At 35.7% G+C, this 24,370-nt stretch overlaps 2 protein-coding genes and 1 pseudogene across 4 annotated transcripts; 2 read left to right on the top strand and 1 right to left on the bottom strand.

Annotated features, from left to right (window-relative positions):
- Window positions 1–1,274: 1,274 nt before the first annotated feature.
- On the top strand, window positions 1,275–2,691 carry LOC112525450 (phosphoenolpyruvate carboxylase kinase 2-like). Of its 2 annotated transcripts, XM_025135584.1 has the most exons (3): window positions 1,275–2,064; window positions 2,344–2,407; window positions 2,514–2,691. In XM_025135584.1, the coding sequence occupies exons 1-2, from the start codon at window positions 1,275–1,277 to the stop codon at window positions 2,397–2,399; spliced, it is 846 nt and encodes a 281-aa protein (XP_024991352.1). In that variant the 3' UTR covers window positions 2,400–2,407; window positions 2,514–2,691. The 2 variants fall into 2 exon arrangements, with proteins under 2 accessions (XP_024991352.1, XP_024991351.1); XM_025135583.1 differs by having other exon boundaries at window positions 2,344–2,691.
- Window positions 2,692–10,026: 7,335 nt separating this feature from the next.
- LOC112524450 (serine/threonine-protein phosphatase PP1 isozyme 3-like) lies at window positions 10,027–13,641 on the bottom strand. 2 transcript variants are annotated; one of them, XM_025134269.1, is made up of 4 exons: window positions 13,289–13,641; window positions 11,118–11,677; window positions 10,555–10,791; window positions 10,027–10,251 (listed from the first exon to the last, which is right to left on the bottom strand). In XM_025134269.1, the coding sequence occupies exons 1-4, from the start codon at window positions 13,461–13,463 to the stop codon at window positions 10,228–10,230; spliced, it is 996 nt and encodes a 331-aa protein (XP_024990037.1). In that variant the 5' UTR covers window positions 13,464–13,641; the 3' UTR covers window positions 10,027–10,227. The 2 variants fall into 2 exon arrangements, with proteins under 2 accessions (XP_024990037.1, XP_024990038.1); XM_025134270.1 differs by having other exon boundaries at window positions 10,027–10,248.
- Window positions 13,642–15,177: 1,536 nt separating this feature from the next.
- The window catches only part of LOC112524797, a 13,861-nt pseudogene continuing 4,668 nt past the window's right edge, over window positions 15,178–24,370 (top strand).

Raw genomic sequence — 24,370 nt, 5'->3', positions numbered from 1 at the left:
GCATTTTGCCCAAAATAAAAACATCATCGCTTTCTCAAAATCACATAAAGCCATATTATAACATCGACTGAGATAAAGAATAAAATGAAATATTAAAAACACGATATATCTCGCTGCATTGCGCGAGTACGCTTCTAGTTATATTATAAAACATTTGGCTAAAACTCTTAAAAATAATTTTTATGTATAAAATACTGTTTGTTGACGCATATTACTTAAAATTCAAGATTACAAGTAGAATGTGCATTAGTACATCTTATAAAGCATCATGCTTGAATTTGTATAACTAACTGTAGATAAACATAATCAAATACATGATAAACATCATTTTAAATATAAAAATTATAAAATATAATTAAGATAGTCATTGAGTTCTAACATATTACTTAATTATTACCTTAAAAAAATTATTTTATTAAACCAAAAATAAGTTAGTTCATTTTTAAACTTCAGTTAAGTTATAATAAGAAATTCAATTAAAGAAATTACACAAAAACGATAACTTTTAAATAGTTAATTTGATATTAATATTGCTTATTTTTTCAAAATTTTATAATATTTTCAAATTTATATTTCATTCAAAAACAAAAATATTTTCGTTTTCTCAAAACCACATAAAATTGTATTATAAAATCAATAAAACTAAAATATAAAACGAAACATTAAAATCAAAATATATCTCGTTCTATTGCATAATTACCCTTCTAGTTACAATAATCAAATAACTAAAATCTACTTAACCAATATTAAAAATTAATTATCATATTTAATTTCAAAACCTACGAGTCAAATATCCCATTGTTTCCACATAAATCGCAGACCGCTAGCGTTCTTTTACTTTGAAAAAACGGAATCCTTCTGGAATCCGAATATTCCGTTTACGTGGGCCCTACTTTCTCTTCAACGTCCTTGTTAAAAAAGTAAATTACGTTTCTAGTCCTTAGGGTTTGTTAAAATTTGATATTTTCGTCCCTGTGGTTTCAGTTGCAGTTTTAGTTCCTTGTGGGTTGAACTAATTGTTATTTCCTACTTCTATTTTAATTACGATGAATTAAAAACAGAAATGAAATTGTAAACGACAAGTACAAAAATAATAATACATTCGTAAAATATATATGAGAATTTTAATTTTAAAAGTACAGGGACAAAATTAGCCATTCTTAGAAAACTACAGGGACCAAAAATGTAGTTTAGTCTTTATTAAAATCCCTTTTTTACGGTTCCTTTGTTAAACAACCTGACTGGACCAAACAAACAAACAAACAAAACCTAACATGTGCGAGAGCTTGAACAAAGACTATCAACTCTGCGAAGAACTCGGCCGAGGTCGGTTCGGCATCGTCTACCGGTGTTTTTCTGCCCTCACCGGCGACTCCTTTGCCTGTAAGTCCATCGACAAGCGTCTCCTCTCGGATCCCACCGATCGAGAGTGCCTCCAGAAGGAACCTAAAATTCTTCACGTCCTAGGCGGAAACCCTCACATAGTGCAAATCCACGGTCTCTACGAGGACGATAATTATGTTCATATGGTGATGGATCTCTGTGACTCTCCGGATCTCTTCGACCGCATCTCGAAACACGGCGGAGCGTTTTCGGAGTCGGAAGCGTTTTCGGTGTTCTCTCCTTTGATTTTATCGATTAGTTATTGTCATTGTTTAGGCATTGCGCATCGAGATATCAAGCCAGATAATGTGTTGTTTGATTCGAGGGGAAAGTTGAAGCTGGCGGACTTCGGATCGGCTGAGTGGTTTGGGATGAATGAGCGACAAACGATGATTGGAGTTGTTGGCACGCCGTACTATGTTGCGCCGGAGGTCTTGTCTGGTAGGGAGTATAATGAGAAGGTCGATGTTTGGAGTGCTGGTGTGATTTTGTACATAATGTTGGCTGGAGTCCCTCCTTTCTACGGAGATACGCCGGCAGAGACTTTCGAAGCAGTGTTGCGAGGAAATTTACGGTTTCCAACGAGGATTTTCAGGTCTATTTCGCCGGAAGCGAAGGATCTGTTAAGGAAGATGCTATGCAAGGATGTATCTAGACGATTTTCCGCTGAACAAGTTTTAAGTAAGTCCTACATCCTACTAGCTCTGTTTCCGAACCTTTTCCATTCTTACTTTGTGACAATAAAATTGATCACTAAAACCTTAAATTTCGTACGATCCTCTTCCCATTTTGGGGCTTTTACCAGCTCTAGCATGATGAGACATTTGGAAATCCAACTAGTGTTCATTCTCCTACAATTTTCCAAAAGTCAAACTCGATATAAACCCTAGATTTTGAAAATCTAGTAACCGGTGTGTTCTTGAGCAAAATCTAACTTTAATTTGTTGGAATTAACTGTAGGACATCCGTGGGTGATAAATGGAGGTGAAACTCGATCAGTGGCGGATTTAACCTGAGAAGAAAGGTATGATGTTCTACCAGTAGTACTAGTTGAGACATGAAATCAACCCGGGTTTTTTCATCTGTTGATTTTACCCCTCCCCCCCTTCTTTCCGCCAATGAATCAACAGATGAGAGTGAAAAAGCTCGATGAAGCTGCAGAAGACCAAGAACTCTAGTCCATGTATAGTCTCTTCTATCTCTTTGTTTGCTTGTAATCAAAATTGATTCTTCTTCCTGTTCCTGTTCCCCACAGAAGAAGAATCATGAGTGGTAAATATTTGGTAATAAGAGGAATGATTCCTTTGGTTTTGCAAAGCATTGGAGACCATAGATTCTTCAGTTATTCATGGTTGGATCTGATTATAATTAAAAAAGATTGAAGATGGATATGCTATCAAAAATGGAGAGTCAACATATCATACGATTCGAATTCCAAGAAAACGAAAATTGAAATACGTTTTTTAATGAAGAATATGAAAACAATAAAGAAGTAGGGTAGGGGGTGATGTTGATTATGGAAAAGTGAAGAGGAGTCCCCAAATTGCGGGGAGGAAGACATGGAGGGATCTAGAAACCCACATGCATTCCTTCTACTTGTAACGTACGCTTATTCATAAATCCACCAAAATAATTAAATACGCTTATTGATAAATCCACCAAAATAATTAAATACGCTTATTGATAAGCATAAGTTAATTTATGAACTAATTTAATTTTAGTTTTGTATAACATGAGATGATTTATAAGCTGACTTATTTAAATTGGAATTTATTAATTAATATATTTTATTATTTTAATTTTCTTTACCATATGATTTATATTAATTAAATATACAATGAAATATTAAAATATATAAAATTTTAAATGTGTTCTTTTTGGTCAGTTTATATTTCTTAACTAGTTTTTGTAAAACGTAATTAGTTTATCAGCTACCAATTAACTTATCAGTTAGTTTACCAAAAACAACTTAAGGTTGGATCAATCACTTATGAAATATTCTTTGTCTTCTGAAATCATCCATCGGAATTATATTTTATTTATAAAAAGTATATTTCATAATTCATGAAATAGACAATTGTAATATCTTAGTTAATTTATTTCAGACTTGAAAAATTGGAATAAAAATAAGATTCGTCCAAAACATTTAGCTTTGTCAAGTTCTTTTCAAAATGTTTCTTATAAAGATAAATATAAGGATTGGTTTCTGATTAAAAAAAAGTGAGTTAAGATGAGAAATGCAATAAGGAATCTGGACCCTTGATCACTTTTAATTCCAAATTCATCTATGAATCATGTTTATTATGAAAATTGATTTAGTGCATCTCACCCTAATATGCAGTCAAGACTGAAGACCCATTTTTACCTTAACTCTCCTTACTATAATCCAACTCATATATGGGTTGCATTTGAAACAAACACTATATATATATATATATATATATGTATATATATATATATATATATATATATATATATTAGAAGTGAGGTATTTTTTCTACAACTTGTTATGAAACTTAAATGCGAAATGGGTATTTTTTTTATTAATCTGGATATCCAGCCCGCTATACGAGCTGACTATTCTCAGGACGACCACCTGTTTTGCAGATAGCTCGGAGTCACCGCATTTGAACCTCCATGACCACAAGAGGATTTTTATTTCTCTTTGGATTTGAACCTAGGACCTCCAAATACTTTTGACCTTTGGAGCCAAGCTCAAACTAATCATATATCACTCTTACGGTTGGAATGGGTATTTTTTGTATACAAACGTATTTCAATAAAATGATGTTTGTTAATATAAATTCAAATAAAAACCAAAAACCAAAAAGTAAACAAAACTAAACAAAAAGCAAAAAGCAAAAAAGTGACATGCAAAAGACTAGTTTTGTACTCGGAAAGGAGGTATCTCTCAAAAAACCTCCGTTGCACATGTATTATAATAAAAGAAATCTACTATTCGTCCCTAGTTTATATAAATATCGTCTAAAGAATTTGACTTTTATATATGTAACCCAATTCCAATAATATATATATTATTATTTCTCTATATATATTATCTCTTGTCTTTTTGTGTGTGTAGTATTTAGCTCTTTGTTTCGTTTTCTACATCCTGTAAAAAATTAAATTGTTCCCTGATCTTTTGTAGTTATTGTTTTGTTTAATATATCTAGTTTAGCCTTTTTTTAAAATAATAATTTTAATACAAAACCTAATCCAGCATAATAAAAACAAGTTGACGATAAGAGGAACATGGGATGTGATTATCCTATAGACACACATATACATACATACAGAGACTGGAGAGAGTATCTGTTTAGGAATTGTGTGAAAATCGTGAGAACTCTTGGATGGTTTTCTTTTTTGTAATAAAAGAAAATTACAGTCGAATGATTGTAAGGGAGAGACTAAATGTTCACATATGTTTAAGATATCTTAACGTAAGTTAACCGATTCTCATAAAATCAATCTAAAACATGTCCAATTACAAAAAGCCAAAAGATCAAAGTCATGTGTGTGCTTGTCTTCGGGTTTGAGAGAAAGAGAGAGAGAGAGACCAAACACTTGGAATCTCAAGGGTACACATGCCAAAACGATGTTGCATTTGGCATTTTGCAAGAAAGTAAGAAAGAAATATAGTACTTTGAATAAAAGTCTTGGTTTAGTTGTTACTATCAAGTCCTTTTTTTTCCACGTTCTACTTTGAATACATAGAATTACAAGTCCACTATCCAATTCATACAATTTAAAATATATAATTCGTACAATTTAATGTTCAAATTCATACAATCTAACTACCAGGAGGTGGGGGAGGGGGGAAACGTATCCTGACTGCTGCATAAACGCAACAAAATGCTTCAATAAGTCGGCTTGTTCGGCTAATTGGGCAATGTGTTTGGCCTATTCGGCCTCCAAATCTTCCCTACTCTTCTGTTCAGCCTCCATCTCTGCCTCACGGCGTTCCTCCCGTAATCGCGCCTCCTCCTCTACCTTTGTCAACTTCTCTTTCAACTCCGCTACCAATAGATACTCAATATTCGACAAAATCAATAATTTGTTCGCAATGACAGTAATGAGAAAGTATATAACAATATAACCAACGTACCTCCATTGTTAAATCGTATGATCTCTGGTGCTACTGCTACATCTACCCGTCATAGCACAAAAGGGATCCTAGGAGGTCCCGAAACCAAAAAGGCGGCCCTTCTTCTGTCCTCCGACACTCTGCTCCTAAAGAGATGCCTCATCAGGAGGAAGGGTGTCGGTACTAGACTGTGACTAGCGATTGAAATCGCTCCTATGGTTCACCAAAACAAAAATGGGTTGAGGTTATATATGTAGAAATTCCAGCAACATAACGGCTGTAAGTCAAACATATCCAATGCTTGTTTTTAATAATTAAAGCATTCTATCTACATAGCCTAATGCCTGCCTAACAATGCCAGCCCAAACTAATAGCATCATTATGGTTATTAAAATATATTACTTTAAACTTACCAAATGTATCTATAACCCAAAGTAGTGGTTTTAGAAAACTTACACGATTTAGAAGCTTTGGGGCAACTAAACTGAGGAGGATCGGTAGACGGGCCGAACAAATCTTGATCGAACTTTTGGTTCGTGCAGTGAGTACGCTCAAACACCTCAGTAGTAGTCGGTTCACGACCCGTTACATGTGCGTATATTATACAATTAGGTTAAGTTGTTAGTAAACATAGAGAACAAAATACATATTCAAAAAAGATTATATACTCACCATCCTATCTTGATGCTGTGTAGTGCTGATCGATCATCTTGTGTGCCTTGACGATACCCCTTCAAACTGTGTGTTCCGATTGGTCTTATTGATCATGGATTTCCTTTTCCAAGGTTTGGTATCCCAAAACTGTTAAAAACAGGCACATATATAAGTTGTAAAAAAACACATGGCAGTTCATAAAGCATGTATACAAAAATGTGTGAAGTCTACTCAAGATTCAACAAACACTGAAGAAACTTTATAGCTATTCCAGTGTCAATAATAAAATGAATCTTGTTGATTAAGATTCATTTTTGTCTTATCCCCCTGCACACAAAGGACAAACACATACCTCTCAAAGTAAAACACTCATACAGAGTCACTCTATTGTCTCTAAACATGCTTACCTACTTTGTGAAGGACTACTATTCATATATGGCCAAAAGCATGTATATCGGAAGACAAAAGACAAGCTCACCTCTAGAAGCTTGCCACATGCCTTGTACCGTATGACTTGCATTTAATGCACTGGGTATAAATAGCCATAGAGACTTCTTTCCATACACAAGATAGACATATAAGAAGCACATAATTCTTAACCCTGTGAAGTTACGTTTACTTTAAGTGAAGAACATCAACCAAGCTTACTCTCAAGCAAAGTTATTGCATCTTCTTTAGCAAGTCTTTTCTTTCTTGCTTTTCTGTATCTTATGTGCTCCTTAGATTGTTTTAGATAAGTTTTGTATCTTGTCTTATTCCGCAAACAATATGTAAATTATGTATTAATCTTCTCTTATCAATAAAGGATTTTAAAAAGTAAAATATTTGTGTGTTTGTATTCATCCCTGCTTCTATAAACTGTTACCTCTAAACTTTTGTAGATCCGTCTAGGACCAACACTTTGTCATTGTTATCTCCAAAAGGTACAATTGCCTTTAGTTGTTGGACCATCAGATGGTGTCAAAGTCAAGTGATGGTTAGCCTATTTGCCAATGGCTTCATCAGTTGGTCAAAAATGACGCTTGTTGGTGAATTTTTGTGGATCATGAGCTAGTCTTCAATTTGATATCTTTATCTAATATTCAACACTAGTGCATTCATCTGAATTAAACTACTTCACTCGTCAATGTCAAATCTGTCTTCATCTGATAGTTTGTTGTCAAATCATTTACCAGTAGGAATAATCTTGAACTATCACCTGCGAAGATGTTATCAGCTCATGTTGCACTATTAGTTGATACATATCAACAGTAGTGCCTAGAAATGGCACTCCGTCATTTACCCAATTAGCTAATGTTTATTACATTGTCAATCATCAAATGTTCTATCTAATTAGGGTTTAACAAATGTCTCACCATCTGCCTAGCTTTTTCGACTTTCGTGATGGGATCTCATGGAAGAATGCAAGTAAATGGAGGGAGGCGACTGTAAAGGCGAGGTTTTTTAATATAAATGAGTTAAAAGTGAAAAAAAAGACTATAATGACCCTCATTTCAAGGCGTTAGAAAGAAAAACCAATTTCAAACTTTTTTTAAACCATGATAGCTAAGTCGTAGTTTTTAAATTTGAAAAAGAAAAAACACCAAGGACCAAGTATATATTTGACTAATAATTATGAAAACAAACAAAGAGTTATAGGAAGGTTTTTTGGTGGAATAAAGATGCCAAACTGTTTATATGACATATACTCGTCCATCAAGTCATGTAAAAGATAAGTTTTGATGTTGATATGCATAAAAAAATTACTTGATAGCATATATTTAATCCACCGCTATCCTTAAACAATTTTTTCGTAGCCTTTTAAGCTCTATCAATACATTTTATTTATATATATATATATATATATATATATAAAATATATTTTGGAGTAAACTATTTTTTAGTTTCTATGATTTGTTAAAACTTAGGATTTTTGTAATTTCGAAATTGTAGTGCAAGTCATTTTTGTTTTCGTTTTTTAGGTTAACTACATCAGTAGTGTAATGTTAAGTATAAAAGATGAAAACAACAATAAACTGAAATTATAAAGACGAAGGCATCGATAAATTGTACATTATAAGGACGAAAACTATAATCTCAGAAGTACATGGACACAAGTAACAATTTTCAACAAATTACAGTGATGAAAAACATGGTGTACTCCATATTTTAAATATTCAACTATTAATTAAAATTTGTGACAAAAACACGAGTTAAATCACACAATATGTTTCAGTTTGGGGATCATGGGTAGTGGCGGATCCAGAAACTTTTATAGTTGGGGGCACACTTAATGGTGTACAAGAAAACTTTCAAAACCCAATAATTCATTCAGATGAAAACGGTTTTGGGTTTTCCTTTTCAGCTTAAACGATTCATTTAACCGAATAAAGATAACTTATACAAGTCGATTTTCAGTTGATTTTTTTACTAATTCATCGAGGTGTATAATTTTTATATTTTATATTTCGAACGAAAATATCAATAAGTACCGCAAATGGACCAATTAACAACCAAGATATCAAGTTGGGGCCCTTACCTTGTTCTTGTTGGGGGCCCTTGCCTTGTTCTTGTTGGACGTACAATAAAAAAGTTTACTAAACAAATCTTTTTATAGTCTTTTTTTTTAAATGGTGGGTTTGTTGGGGGCCTAGGACCCCTATCACCATGCACTAGATCCGCCCCTGATCATGGGTGTGTGTGAGAACATACTAACAAAACCTTTGTTACCAATACGTTATAGTTGAGCGTATTTTATGTAAAATTGTTTTTTTCTGATTAGACTGATATATTGTGTAATGCATTTTAAGGTTACTGACTATAAAATCATAGTAATTAAGTAGTCCTAATAACCAGAGGCTAAAATATAGGCATATAGATAATCAAAGGTGTTAGTTTGATAGTTTGAACAGTCGGTTCTAGATGAGAAAAAGACGGGGAGCTGAATGGGGAAAGCTTTGAAGATAAGAACTTGATCAAGGGCTTAATAAAACGCAAATAGACAATGTAACATATGATGTTGTTAGAGTTTTTTTTTTTTTTTTTTTTAAAAGGTAAATAAACATGTGATTATAATATTAAAATATTATTTTATGTTGGTGTTCTCACTTGATAATCATTTTTTGGATGTTCTTCATATTTTGAGGAAAAACCCTTACGTCTCCTACTTTCTCCATTTTAAAGATAGTTTTGGAGACGTTGTTGGAGCAAAATATTGGCTAAGATCCTCATTTTCTCCATTCCTCTTACAATACGGTTTCCGTCTACTAGTCTTGGTCCCTCGACTGGTCAATACTCCAACCAGGCCTTCATTCACCTATTGGCGTGTGGTTCGACTACATCAGTCTTGGGGGTTGTTTACCAAATTTTCTATCAAGTCCTGTATAGATAAATTTGTCTGTCTAGATAAATGGGTGGTGATGTTTACTTTTTTTATCTGAACCAACAGTATGAATAACATAAATGACCGATTTACCCCCAATATTAATTATTTGAACATCAAAACAAAAATCATAAAGAGGTTGACGATGGGGTGTCTCATTTGGGAAGGAGACGATGCTTTAAATAAGGGGTAGGGATGTCATTTTTGTGGTTGAATGAGGACAACACACCATTTCTATCTGTGCGATTAAGTAATGTTCTATGCAAATAAGCCGTAAGTAAAAAACCCAAATGCGCTATGCAAATAAGTCAAATAAACCAATAAGTCTAATTAAGCTGCAAGTAAACAACCCTTAGTCTTGGCTGCATCTAGATCGAGTATGCCCAAAATTTGGCCAACATCTATTGAATGAAAATCTACATTTTGGAAGTTCTCCAAGACAATTAAACCGGTTTTTGGGTTGCTCTGTTTTTCAACTTTTTCGAAACTATCGAATAACTGAACCAAATAAGGTTTGGGTTAATCGATTTTGGATTATCAATTTGGAAGGGAAGAAAAAGGTATAGGAGCTCCTTGGTATTATTTGTTACCATAACTATCAAAACATGGGTCTTAACGACAATATACACCACTGTATCACTAAAGTACAACGATTAGAAATTCATATATCTCGAGCATTACACGTCCAAGAGTCAACCAGAAACCATACTTCAATTGCTGAGTTTCATCAACTTCGCTGCAAATCTCATACTCTTGAACCCAGAAACTGCTGTAAACCGATAAACACCATTAGAGGCATCAGATAACAATAACACAATTTCGGAGAGAAAATTTCCATGCTTCAACTGGTAAGAACTTGCGTTTGCTCCCCCAGTGGTCAACAGTTCCAGTCCCATAAAACCCACTCAAGTTTTGTTTAACTTCGAGGTCCCATGGGATTAGTCAATCAAAAAGAAAATAATTAACCAAACAAACCCAGTATATCCCACTGGAAAGCAGTTCAAACGTAAATCTCATGTCTAATATTTTTACGGATAATTTAGACTGATGTTTCAAGCAATGAACAAATTACCTTGATTCCTGCTGGGGTATTTCCGGGTTTCGCAGTGGTGGTGCTCCCAAAAAGATTGATACCCGAGTTGAATTTTGTCTTCTTTTCGGCGGGTTTTAGTATTTGGAAAGAGCACATTAGAGTTTCATCGACGCTCATCATGGCACCGGCATTGTCAAATTCCCCACAATAATTGGGTGCAGAAAACACGGTCACAAGTTGTCGGTCAGCAAAAAACTCGTATCCATCCTCAACAACCTGCAGTCAATTACATAACTCTGTTGAAAGATGGCAAGAAATTTGTTGCATTCCCAATTCTCCCAAAATCTCCTAAGCATTGCATCCCCACACACAAACAATGTTCGTGCAGTGTTGTTTCATAGGTGAAATATCAAAAAATGTTTTGCATGTGAAAAAAAAACACAAAAATACGTTTACACATGAAACACTCTCATAATCACAGACATGGATGATTGTCAAGGTATCAAAAAACATGGTTAAACAATCAGGGACAATATGGGAAATTTGCCACAACTCAGGAACTTTTTAAATATGTATGCAAAGCCAATTTGCCAAAATCATACCTGGTGAGCACGACAAACGAGATCCAAATCATGTTTCTCTAGAAACTCTGTCACAATATCAGCACCAAAAGTATACGAAACTCCACGATCATTCATTCCCCAACCCTTAACTTCATTACAAGGATCTGACCAGAGAAGATCACATAGTAAACCGCTATCAGGAACATCTGTTGGCCGCCTTAAATTTCTTATCTGATCCAAATTATTAAGGTCGGGCGACAAGCCTCCATGCATACATAGAATCTTTTCATCAATGAGAGCAGCCACAGGCAAGCAATTGAAGCAATCCGAGAAGGTCTTCCATAACTTCACATTAAATCTTCTTTTGCATTCATCATAGAACCCATATATACGGTTTATAGAAGCACACTCATGGTTGCCACGCAAAAGGAAGAAATTATTTGGGTATTTTATCTTGTAGGCAAGAAGAAGGCATATTGTCTCTAGGCTTTGTTTCCCTCGGTCAACATAATCACCAAGAAACAAGTAATTGGCTTGAGGAGGTAATCCACCGTACTCAAAAAGGCGCAGAAGATCAGAGTATTGACCATGGACATCACCTGATGACCATTGGACAAGTTAAGTCAAAAATCAAAAACCACTTTAGAATCTAGAAGCAATTTAGACGTTAGAAACGTCCTCTTTTGGACAATTTTAGATGTGACTATATACAAATTAACGTAATCAAACGTAGCAAAAGATATTATTTGCTTTAATGGGTTTGAATTTTTCTTCAATCAACAACACCAAAAACAATAATTTTGCTTTTTAGATCATCATTTCACCAGAAACAACCGCTTGTTTATAATTTAGAACTAAAAATAGAAACAGCAAGCCGAAGTTTTGTTTACACAGCCAATTGCCAATACCAATAATTGTCTGAGCAAATTTATGTGCCTGAGTGCCTCTATATCTTTATTCGTCCTAGTCTACCATTTCAATATATTTCATTTAGTTCTAAATGTTGAGACAAGTTTGTAGCAAACCCTGGGTGCTTGGGTTTGCTCCCTAGATGTCACCAATTATCAAGTCCCCTCAGGACCACTGGAGGGTTCATCTGGCTGTTAATTTCTAGGTCCCATAGTCGAGGTGCACAAAGTTGGCACTGACACCCACGGTTACCCAAAGAAAGGTAAGACACCAGAGATATTAAGACTAATGATCCCCAACCCATGGAATACAAATTATGTGATGAATATCATAGGTTACTTCACTCATTGCAATTAATTTAAGTTGGAACCCCAAAATCAGATTCGGTATCCTGAATGATATGTGTACGTAAAAATCAAACCGAGCATCCGGAGGTGGGGTTTGAGAACCGTAACATGTAATGAGACTTGCCTCTACCTCAAGAGTAGAGAGAGACTGTTTCCGTGAAGCCCCCTGGCTTGTGAAACGGGCGCTATGTCTACACATAAAGGAAAGGCAATATATCTGTTTTATGGAATATTATCAACAGTAGTATGTTGTCAAACCATACACTATGCCCTCCACAGGGTCTCGCATCTGCCTGCCACTAATCAACAATGTTAAGTCTCTTGATTCTCTTACTAATAATCTTTCACCTGCTAACCAAGAAACCTTAAAAACTCTGACTTAAAGAAGGTTCATACGACCAAAAGATATCGATAAATAGATCAAGAAAACATTAAGATGGATTTATAATGATGCAGACCAACATCTTACAAAAGTAACATATCTTCTGTCTTCCTTAGAAATCCTCACTGATTACTAATCCTGAATAAGAGTGAGTATCCTTAACAAATTTCTGCAGCTGATCATCTAATCCATCATTGACTTAAAAGAGTTGACTCGTTTACAATCAAAGAATCGAACAACAAGCACCATTAAGCTCCCAAAAAACTATTACTATTAATATTACTATTCTGCTATGGATGCTGCAGTATCACGAAAATTATCAATTCTAAATCGTTTGTAATTCGTTTGCGGGGATCAAAAGTAGACGACCCAACTTCAAAGTTGAATGTATTGTGGGAAGTAAAAACAAAAAGGGACTAAATACTGCAATTGACCACCAGAAAACAAACTGTAAACTCATAAAATGAATCGAAAGTAAACCAGAAATCGAGAAGAACCAAATAATGAAGTCGATCGACTACATAAAACCCTAAAAGATGAATTGAAAGAGATGATAAGAAGAAGAAGAATACCACAAATCTTGACGGGTGCTTCAATTTCCAAGAGATTAGGTTGTTGCAAGAAAATCTCCCTAGAAACAAGACAAAGTTGCTTGATTTCTGGCTCGGTGAGTTGCACCTGCTTACCAGGTTTCCCTCTAACGCCAAGCAGCCTCTGAATGATATTATCAAGAACAGCCTGCTCCATATGGAATTAAGGGTGGGTGATTGAGAAGGGAAGATGGAGAAGAGAATCTGAAAAACCTAACTTGGGGGAATGTGTAAGTAAGAAGAGAGCAAAAGGGGGAAATTCGATTTGAGATACAAAAGGTCAAAGGGAGGAATTTGGAGGCTGTGGAAGCCAAAGTTCCCCCATGCCTTGTCCGATGTGTACGCCCACTCACCTTTACTTATATAAGGCTTCTTCAACTATTCTTTCAAATTAAAAACTATTTTAAATAATTAAGTTATTTTATTAAAAAAATATTCAATGACTTAATCAATCAAAATAAAAAAATTAAATGGTTTTCTATTTAAAAAAAAAGAAATTTTAATGGTTTTTTTTCAAAACTATAATTCAGGGAGTTAATCATTTAAAATGAGAAATTTAATAGTTTTTTGTTAAAAAAATAGGTTATGAACTAAACTGTTAAAAAATAAAAAAAAATTTATTGGATTTTTTTTTTACTTTTCCCTTTAAATAATTAATTTTGTTTTAAATTAAGATGGGGAACGGGGATGTGTCATTTAATTTCATGATTACATTCGAGTATTAATCAAATGTTTAAATGTTTTTAATACAACATAAGATGTAACATAATCAAAACTTGTCGTCTCATGTTTAATGCGATTTCAGTTTAGGACAATACAAGATTGATTGCATTTTTATCTCATCGAAATAGATGAAACAAAAATAAAAAAGATGGCGTATGATCAGTAAATTACTGAACTATCAATGATAAATTAAAACCCCTAAAATCTTTTACAATTCTTTCATCTGTCTACCTCACTCTCATCCTTCCATTTTGTCCTATTCAATCTCATTCGGTCTTGTCTAGTTTGATTTCCATACAATTGGCACCTTAAATGTCCTACAACATTATTGTAGATATCGCCTTTTATGAGTTGTTGGATGATAAGAGACATGGGACTAGTCCTTAACTTAATGAAGTTGTTCATGTCCTCCTAAGTAATAACTTAAAGCACTTAAGCACCTATGAATGGTAAGATTGTGTCATATCAATAATCTGACGCGTTATAATCCAAATTGTGCATATCGGTCAAATCAAACCGCAAAATTACGATTTTGTTTGACCAGCTTGGTCACTTCATGTCAAACTACATGATTTGGAGATTTTCTAAAATTATACTTGTGATTTGGTTTGTTAAAAGTGGGTTAAAATCAGACTAGATGAACTTAATACACCCTCTAATCGAACGGGATGGTGATGCTCTTAATACTGACTATATAGATGGAATTTAACCTATGGGGATGTGTACTCACTCGTAATGAGGTGGGGATTGCGCGTCATGGCCGGTACGACATGGGGATGATGGTTGAATTTTGTACCTAAAGCGAGTTTGAGGTGGGATCGATTATGGTACTATCCTCCCTTAATCCAACGTTAATCTCGATTTAAAGCTGAGAACTCAAACATTCGATCTGACTTCACATTTTGTTCTAGTATCCATCTCCTCTCAATTTTATTTTCATTGTTTTCTGTGATTTCAAAAGATTAATAGAATCATTGGTTGGTTATCAATTTTATAGAGTATAATGTCGTATTGGTAGAACAAACGTTTATATTGGGTTTGAAGTTGTTTATCAGTTACTTCTGTAAAATTCAAACGTGGAGCTTTTGAAAAGTTGTATATGTTAGGGTTTTGGACACCACAAAGATCCTAAAAAGCGAATAAAAGTAATGGACCTTTTTCAACAACAATCAAGTATGTGATGTCAATCAACATCTAATGCGGATAACAAATAGGATCGAAAGCACAACAAACAATCAACCAAAGAATTCGAAAGCACATAAAACATAAGGATTTACATGGTGCCACCACTGGTATTGTGCTTCTATTGTTGATTGTTTCTTTGATTATTAGTTTTTCAGCTAATGAAGTATCTCACTGTCACTGTGATGATGATGATGATCATCATGGTGATGGTGATGGATCTTGGAATCTTCATATTCTTGAAACCCAAAGGGTTTAGCGGTTTCTTGATCGAAATCGCGTATTTTTTATCCCTTAAAATTGCTTTACTCTCTTAGCACATCGAATGTGCCATTCAAATGGGTTCTTCTTCAATTCATTGCATTCATAATTCTATGTGGATTGACTTATTTGATCAACGGCTGGACCTATTATGGGCCACATTCTTTTCAGGAGATTATGGCTCTTACGATCGCTAAATTGCTCATCTCTCTAGTCTCGTGTGCCATAGCAATCACCCTTTTGATGTTAATCACGTTTTTTCTCAAAGTGAGACTCCAAGAGTCGTTCTTGAAACAAAGCGTGTTGGATCTAGATCAAGAAGTCAGGATCATGAAAAAACAAAAAGAAGCAGGATGGCATGTTCGGATGCTGACCCAAGAGATTCAAAAATTGTTAGATCTGCATACGATATTGTAATCGACTTTGGTCGACCTTTCCAACACTTTGGCACTTCAGAATTGTGTCGTTTGGAGGCTGAACGAGAAGAAAACCAAACGGAATCTAATGTATGAGTTAAGGTCCGGTTTTTCAGGTCATCACCACTCAGTTCCGATAAACGATCGTGATGTTTTAGAGATAATTCAGACCAAAGGGGTGACAATTTTGAGAGCGGATTCGGTTCTTGTAGTTGAAAGTAATGACGGGTTGAGTGAGTTGGGTCCCGTGGTGTCAATTTAGCTGTCAGTCTTTCATGTTTCCAATTTCAAAGGCGGTATTCTGGAATTGGTGGACACTTGTTACGCGATTCTGGTTTTGGTTCTCCCTAATCCTGGCGAACGAGAGTGGAGCTGCAACGAGATGTAGATAGTGATGGATCAAGTGGCAGTGGCTCTATCACACGTAGCCATTCTTGAAGAGTCTCAAATGATGCAGAAAAACTCGTGAACCAAAATCGTGTCCTGCAGGCTGCAGCAAGCAAAACAGAAGGAGATGATGGCAAGCCAAGCAAGAAACTCGTTCGAGAAGGTTATGCAATGAGACATCTGATGCACACCATCATGGGCCTTCTTTCAATGCTTCAAGACGATGATATCGAGTCCAATCAAGCAAACAACATTGACACAATCGCGAAAACGAGCAAAGTTTTGTCTAATTTGATAAATGATATGTTGAGAAAATAATTCAAATAAGAAAATGAACACCAAATAAAGATTTAATCTTTATAAAATTTAATTATATTATAGTGAAAAAGGTTAATCCTTTTGAATTCAGACCCACCAAAAACCTCAATACGTGTCAATTCACACAGATTGAATCTATCATTCGCGATAGATTCAATGAAAGAAAGGGGTAGAAGCAGAGTGTTCACTTAGTGAATGGGAAATTTAAATACAATGCGGAAAAATTATAAAACCAACTTGTATAATATTCTTTCGATTCGGATGAGGAACTGCACGAAAAACCTGTCCTTAAAGGTTTTATACGACCACTCTTTAGAAGTTGTGAGTCTGCTAGTCGCAAAGCCCCAGGATTTGATGTAGTAGGTAATTCATTTGTGAACAGCAATCATAAAGAATATAGAGCAGGTTTATGTAGCAAAACGGTAGAGAGAAAATTTGTAGACGGGAGCAGAATTTTGTCAGAGAAGAAATCAATTTTCGTATTGTTTTTTTTTTCGTATATAATGATACGACATCACCCAGTATTTATACTGGGTGAAACCCTAGAAGAGACCCAAAAGAATGGCCCACGAATCTCTCCAAAATTCGGAGATAGTGGAAGAAAAAATCTCAACCGAAATTTTATTTCTAAACCAAGTCAAAAAATTGGATTAATTAAAATTAAAATTAATAATTATCCACATTAAACTGATAATCCTCCTGACGAGTTTCTAGTAAAAAGATACTCGGAGCTCGGGGCGAGGCTCCTTCTGCTCCGATGTGGCTTGCGAAGTGCAAAGTGTGCCTCCTCACGCCACCTTCGCGAATCCCGCGCCCTCGGCATCGGCCACGGCCACTGCCATGCGCGCGTGTGTGTGTTGGGCCTTCCACTCAAGACCCCTACCATGAGCCCACTAACATGTTCAAAGCCCACTACTAGAGAAAGCCTTATAAGCTTCTCTAGAAATAAACTCTCTACCAATGTGGGATGGAAGGTTAACTTCCAACCTACAAATTTCCAACAATCCCCCACCAGGTTGGAAAGTTTCCTGACATTTATGGTAGACAATGTTACAGTAGTGTCACTAAGATTAAACCCTGTTTAATGTAAGTATGCAAGAAGGGATCAATCCAATGGTATCCTTAGGATTTAAACCTTGAATCTTGCGACCACTTCGGCTTACCTACCCACATCATCTATCCACCTTGCTCTCTCAATGAGCGCTATTATGGCCATGCGCTAAACCTTATTTCATGATTTACTCAAAGAGAAACCACTACTCTTCTTTTGAGGCGACACCACATCTAAGTCATATAGGCAAAGTTCTATAACATCTTCGTTGTTAAGATGCCTCTAAACTTTATTAAGAGATTAAATCATCCTTGTTCTCAACAACGCCGTACTATCTTTCATCTTCTATCAGTCAAGTGACTTGTTGTTACCCTTTAAACTTGGTAAATATGAGCACTATATCCAAGTTGGGTTTCCATCACTGACTGATTCTATGTGGTTTTAGACCCATATCTCTGGTGGTTGACCCTACCAAGTCTCTCGTTAGAGGCTTGGTTAGTGGATCTGCCAAGTTTCCACATGACTTGACAAACACAATACTTATGGTACCATCATCAATTAGTTGTCTCACGTAGTTGTGTCGGAGACCTATGTGTCGCGACTTCCCATTATATATAGCATTGTATATTTTGGACAGTGTGGCCTCACTTTCACAATACATAGGAATAGAGGGAGTCGATCGAGGCCATAAATGGATATCTGTCAACAAATCTCTAATCCATTCGACCTCTTTGCCCGCTGCCGCTAAGGCAATAAATTCGGCTTCCATAGTCGAATGGGCGATACACGTTTGTTTCTTGCTCGCCCAAGAAATCGCCCCTCCAGCAAGAGTATAAATCTACCCACTTGTGGATTTAGAATCATTTTAGTGATCTATCCAACTAGCGTCAGAATATCCCTCCAAAATTCCTGGATGCGTAGAGTATGTCAACTCTAGTTCTTGGGTTCTTTTCAAGTAGCCCAATACTCTACCAATTGCTTTCCAGTGATCTGAACCCGGATTGCTCGTATATTGACTTAGTCTACTCACAGCAAAAGCAATATCCAGTCTAGTGCAATGCATTGCATACATCATGCATCCTATTGCACTAGCATATTCTAGTTGAGCCACTGCTCTACCAGTATTTTTATTGAGTTTCACACTTTAATCAAACGGAGTGTTAAACTCTTTTATATTCAATTGTTGAAACTTTGTCAGTATCTTCTCTATGTAATGAGATTGACATAGAGAGATTTGAGATTCTGACATTTTGATCTTTATTCCAAGGATGGTATCTACTTCTCCAAGATCTTTCATCTTAAAGTTTGAGGATAAGTACCCTTTCGTCTCAAGAATACCATCTAGATTGGTTCCAATGATCAACAAATCATCGACATAAAGACAGATTACCACAGTGTACCCCATCGTGCATTTTGAGTAGATGCACCGGTCGGCCCTATTATGTCGAAACCTGAAAGATGTGATAGTCGTATCAAACCTTTCGTGCCAGTGTTTAGGAGCTTGTCTTAACCCGTATAGAGATTTAACAAGTTTACACACTTTATTCTCTTGTCTGGGTATTACAAATCCTTCAGGTTGCTCCATGTAAACCTCCTCGTTTAAATAGCCATTCAAGAAAGCTGTTTTCACGTCCATTTGGTGAATATACAGTCCTTTTATGGTAGAAATTGCTATGAGAGTTCGAATGGAACTAATTCTAGCAACTGGAGCATAGGTGTCGAAATAATCAACACCCTCTTTCTGTCTATATCCTTTTGCCACCAATCTAGCCTTGAAGGAAGATATTGAACCATCAGGGTGCATCTTTCTTTTGAATATCCACTTGGAACCAATGGGCTTCACCCCTATTGGCAAATTTGCTAGCACCTAAGTTCCATTACCCAAAATGGAGTCCATCTCATCATTTATGACTTCTTTCCACATTGGAGCATCCCTTGAAGTTATGGCATCTTTAAATGTTTTGGGATCCTCTTCAGTACTGATAGAGAAAATGAATTCTCTTGTCACTTTATTTTGAGTCCCCTCTACCAAGTACGAGAAAAAGTCATTTCCCAGATTTTTCTCTTTTCTCACTTTGGTGCTTCTTCGTGGTTCGTCCGCCTCTATAGAGGTTTTGGAACTAGCACGAGATGAACAAGAGGGATTAGAGGCCAATATTGGTTCTGATTTTTCAGCATCTTCTGAAAATTTATCTTCAAAGAACTCCACATCTCTGGATTCTACTATAACTTTCGACTCTTTGTCCAATAATCTATAAGCCTTGCTATTTACTGCATATCCAACGAATATGCTCTTAATAGCACGGGCTCCCAATTTAGATCTTTTTGGATCAGGAGTTCTATAGTATGCAACACATCCCCAAACCTTTAGATAGTTCAGATTTGGTTTTCTACCTTTCTAGAGCTCATATGGACTAGTTGGAATCACACGACTAGTGATTCGGTTGTGAATATGACAAGCCGTCAACAGGGCTTCTCCCCCAGAGATTGTTAGGCAACCCTGATTGGTTCAACATACAGTTGACCATTTCAACAAGGGTTCGGTTCTTTCGTTCCGCCAAGCCATTTTGTTGAGGAGTAAATGGTGAGGTCCGTTCATGTTTGATACCATTCTCTTTACATAATGTATCAAATTCTCTATTAAAATATTCACCACCTCTGTCTGATCTAAGTATTTTTATCCGTTTTTCAAGTTGATTTTCGACTTCAGCTTTGTAGAGTTTAAAAGCGTCAAAAGCTTCGTCTTTGAATGTAACAGATAAACTTGTAAAAACAGACTGAAGTCATTACAAAAAGTTATGTACCTCCTCGGGTAAGTATTCCATTTAATTCGCAAATATCATAATGAATTAATTCTAAAATTGATGTATCTCTTTTAACAGAAGGAAAAGGTTTCTTTGTAAACTTTGATTTTACACAAGTTTCACATTTTCCAAAGTCTTTGTTATCAATTTTGATTAAATCTTTGTTATGCATCTTTTCAATATTTTTCACATTTATATGCGCAAGACGTTTATGCCATAAAGAAATAGAACAAATAGAATAATCCAAAGAAGCAAATTCATTAAAATCATTCGGGATTACATCAGTATCAACCATAGAAACAGAAAATTTTGTATCACTATCAGAAGTGGCTAACATATTACTTTCTACCGATTCACTCGTTCCGTCCTCCACACAACCATCTTCACTTAGATTAAGGCGATACATACCCAACTGGTTGTATCCATTTCTAATAAAAACCTTCCTCTTGTAGATCATGACCTTCCTAGCCTCTATATTTATCCCAAACCCGTTTTCATCGAGTTTGCTTGCAGAGACAAGGTTCTTGTTAATGGATGGTACGTGAAGGACGTTTCGGAGAGTGACGGTCTTGCCGGACGTGAACTTCAGTAGCACAGTCCCCATTCCAACGACATCCGCACGGCCATTGTTTGCAACAATCACTTGCTTCCCTTCTCTCACTGGTCCATATTCAACAAACTTGGACCTGCAGTCACAAACGTGAACAATGGCTCCGGAGTCCAAGTACCATCTACCTCTTGCAGCTACAATTCTCGTGGCGGCCTCTGAAATTGTGTCAATCTCCTCCATGTGGAGATTCGCCACAAGGTGTTGAATCTCCTCAACAGAATTAGCAACAGGGGGTCCAGACTTTCGGTCCTTGCACTCACGAGCATAATGTCCCGTCTCTCCGCAGACGTGCCATTTTCCAACCCTCTTGAACTTCTGTCCCATGTTTGATTGACTGCCTGGTCTCTTAAAACTCTTCTTTTGTGGACCCAAGTTCCACTTCTTGTTTGGCCCTCCGGCCCTTCCCTTACCCTTGCCTCCAGCCTGCACGCTGTTGGCATTCATCACAGACTTGCCTCTCCTTTCCCGATTACGTGCCTCTTCCTCAATGCGCAAATGTTTTAGTAAATCATCCAAAGAATAATCTTCGGTTTTATGCATCATTCTTTTTGAAAAATCTTTCCAAGATGGAGGCAGTTTGTCAATCACTAACCCTACTTGAAAATTTTCAGGGATAGTAATAAAAAGCATTTTCAATTTATTTACTAAAACTTGGAGCTCATGCACTTGCTCTAGAATAGGTTTATCATCAACCATTTGGAATCTCAAATAATGAGACACAAGATATTTGTTGGTGCCATCTTCTTGTGACTTGTATTTGAATTCCAAGGCATTCCACAACTCTCTAGGGCACGTAATCGGGGAATACAGATCATACAGACGATCTGACAAAGCATTCTTAATGTGTCCACAAGCAAGAGTTTCCTCTTCCTTGCGGATCATTCTAAGCTTTTGGAGATTAGCAATTCTTTGAAGATCCGATTGTTGTCCTGGTTCAGGGACCAGATCTTCTGGAATGGGAGGGAGGCTTGGGTCCAAGACATAGTAGAGTTTCAACACCATGAGCATAAATTTCACTTTTTCCGCCCAACGAGTGTAACTCGACCCGTCAAACTTGTCCAATTTCATCATGTCTTGATTGAGAATACGATAGTTTCCGGTGTCCATTTGTTATAAAACCTTTAAGATTGTTGAGAAAATAATTCAAATAAGAAAATGAACACCAAATAAAGATTTAATCTTTATAAAATTTAATTATATTATAGTGAAAAAAGTTAATCCTTTTGAATTCAGACCCACCAAAAACCTCAATACGTGCCAATTCACACAGATTGAATCTATCCTTCGCGATAGATTCAATGAAAGAAAGGGGTAGAAGCAGATTCTTCACTTAATGAACAGGAAATTTAAATACAATGCGGAAAATTTATAAAACCAACCTGTATAATATTCTTTTGATTCGGATGAGGAGCTGCACGGAAAACCTGTCCTTAAAGGTTTTATACGACCACTCTTTAGAAGTTGTGAGTCTGCTAGTCGTAAATCCCCAGGATTTGATGCAGTAGGTAATTCGTTTGTGAACAACAATCACAAAGAATATAGAGCAGGTTTATGTAGCAAAACGGTAAAGAGAAAAATTGTAGACGGGAGCAGAATTTCGTCAGAGAAGAAAGCAGTTTTCGTATTGTTTTTTTTCGTATATAATGATACGGCTTCACCCAGTATTTATACTGGGTGAAACCCTAGAAGAGGCTCAAAAGAATGGCCCACGAATCTCTTCAAAATTCGGAGATAGTGGGAGAAAAAATCTCAACCGAAATTTTATCTCTAAACCAAGTCAAAAAAATCGGATTAATTAAAATTAAAATTAATAATTATCCACATTAAACTGATAATCCTCCTGACGAATTTCTAGTAAAAAGACACTCGGGACGAGGCTCCTTCTGCTCCGATGCGGCGTGCGAAATGCAAAGTGCGCCTCCTCGCGCCACCTTCACGAATCCTGCGCCCACGGCCACGCGCGCGCGTGTGTGTTGGGCCTTCCACTCAAGACCCCTACCATGAGTCCACTAACATGTTCAAAGACCACTACTAGATAAAGCCTTATAAGCTTCTCTAGAAATAAACTCTCTACCAATGTGGGATGGAAGGTTAACTTCCAACCTATAAATTTCCAACATGATGTGATGGAGATTGTTGCTACGATAACGGTCGGATGCCGTTGGTCCCGAAACCGCTCTGGTTGCACTCTATCGTGAAGGAAGGTTGTTGTTTAGTTAAGTGTTTGTGCATCAACTGGGGATTCGGTTTTGTCATAGAGGTTTCGAACAACTATGCGGAATATGGTGATTGGGGATGAATGTTAGTTGGCCATTAAGGGATTTGGAAGATGGAGGAACGAGAAGAGGAAATGCGGGGTATGAACGTGCTATTGTAAAGTTTGAGCTCGTAACCAGGTGGTTCTCCGAGCATGACTTTTGGGGGCAAGCGGCACGATGGGGGTCAAGTTAACGACGGTCTATGCTTCGATATGTGTAGAAAGCTAGTTCTGGTAAGAAATTGAGATGAACTTGTTAAGCATTTTCGACAAATTTTCTATAAAACTAAGAAACAAAAATTAATATTTCAAAAAAGATTACATTCAACTTCAATAATTTTTTTATTATAGAGATTTCAACATTAATTTAATTATTTTATTTAATTATTCTACTTCTCCGCTCCAAAATAAATTTATCTATATTATATTATAAAGCATTTCACAAAAACTCTTAAAAAATATTTCTTATGCATAAAGTAATGTATATTGATGCATATTACTTAAAGTTCAAGATTACAAGCAAATTATGCATAAATACAACTTATTAAAGCTTCATGTTTGAATTCGTGTAACTAACTGTGGATAAACATAAACAAATTGAGGATAAACATAATCAAATAGAGGATAAACATCTCTTTTAAAATACAAAAAATCTAAATTATAATTAGGATAATTATCAAGTTCTAACCAAATAATTAATTATTATCTTTAGAAGAAAATTATCTATACTATATTATAAAATATTTGACAAAAACTCTTAAAAATAATTTCTTATGCATAAAGTACTGTATATTGATGCATATTACTTAAAATTCAAGATTACAAGTAAATTATGCATATGTACAACTTATTAAAGCTTCAGGTTTGAATTCGTGTAACTAACTGTGGATAAACATAATCAAATAGAGGATAAACATCTTTTTTAAAATATAAAAAATCTAAAATATAATTAGGATGATTATCGAATTCTAACAAAATAATTAATTATTATCTTTAGAAGAAAATTATACTATTAAATCAAATATAAATTACTTTGTTATTGAACCTAAATTAAA

Source organism: Cynara cardunculus (genome assembly GCF_001531365.2).
Source record: "Cynara cardunculus var. scolymus isolate 2C chromosome LG 13, CcrdV1, whole genome shotgun sequence".
Taxonomy (NCBI): Eukaryota; Viridiplantae; Streptophyta; class Magnoliopsida; order Asterales; family Asteraceae; genus Cynara; species Cynara cardunculus.
The sequence above is the reverse complement of the archived record's forward strand: the minus strand, read 5'-3'. Positions and strand labels throughout refer to the sequence as shown.

Bases quoted from the DNA above. Each gene is read 5' to 3' on its own strand.
- LOC112524450 (XM_025134269.1), bottom strand. From the start codon at position 13,463: ATGGAGCAGGCTGTTCTTGATAATATCATTCAGAGGCTGCTTGGCGTT. The intron at 11,678-13,288 runs GTATTCTTCTTC...AATGGTCATCAG, and splicing joins AGCACCCGTCAAGATTTGTG to GTGATGTCCATGGTCAATAC. The intron at 10,792-11,117 runs GTATGATTTTGG...AATTGACTGCAG, and splicing joins TCGTTTGTCGTGCTCACCAG to GTTGTTGAGGATGGATACGA.
- LOC112525450 (XM_025135584.1), top strand. From the start codon at position 1,275: ATGTGCGAGAGCTTGAACAAAGACTATCAACTCTGCGAAGAACTCGGC. The intron at 2,065-2,343 runs GTAAGTCCTACA...AATTAACTGTAG, and splicing joins TTCCGCTGAACAAGTTTTAA to GACATCCGTGGGTGATAAAT.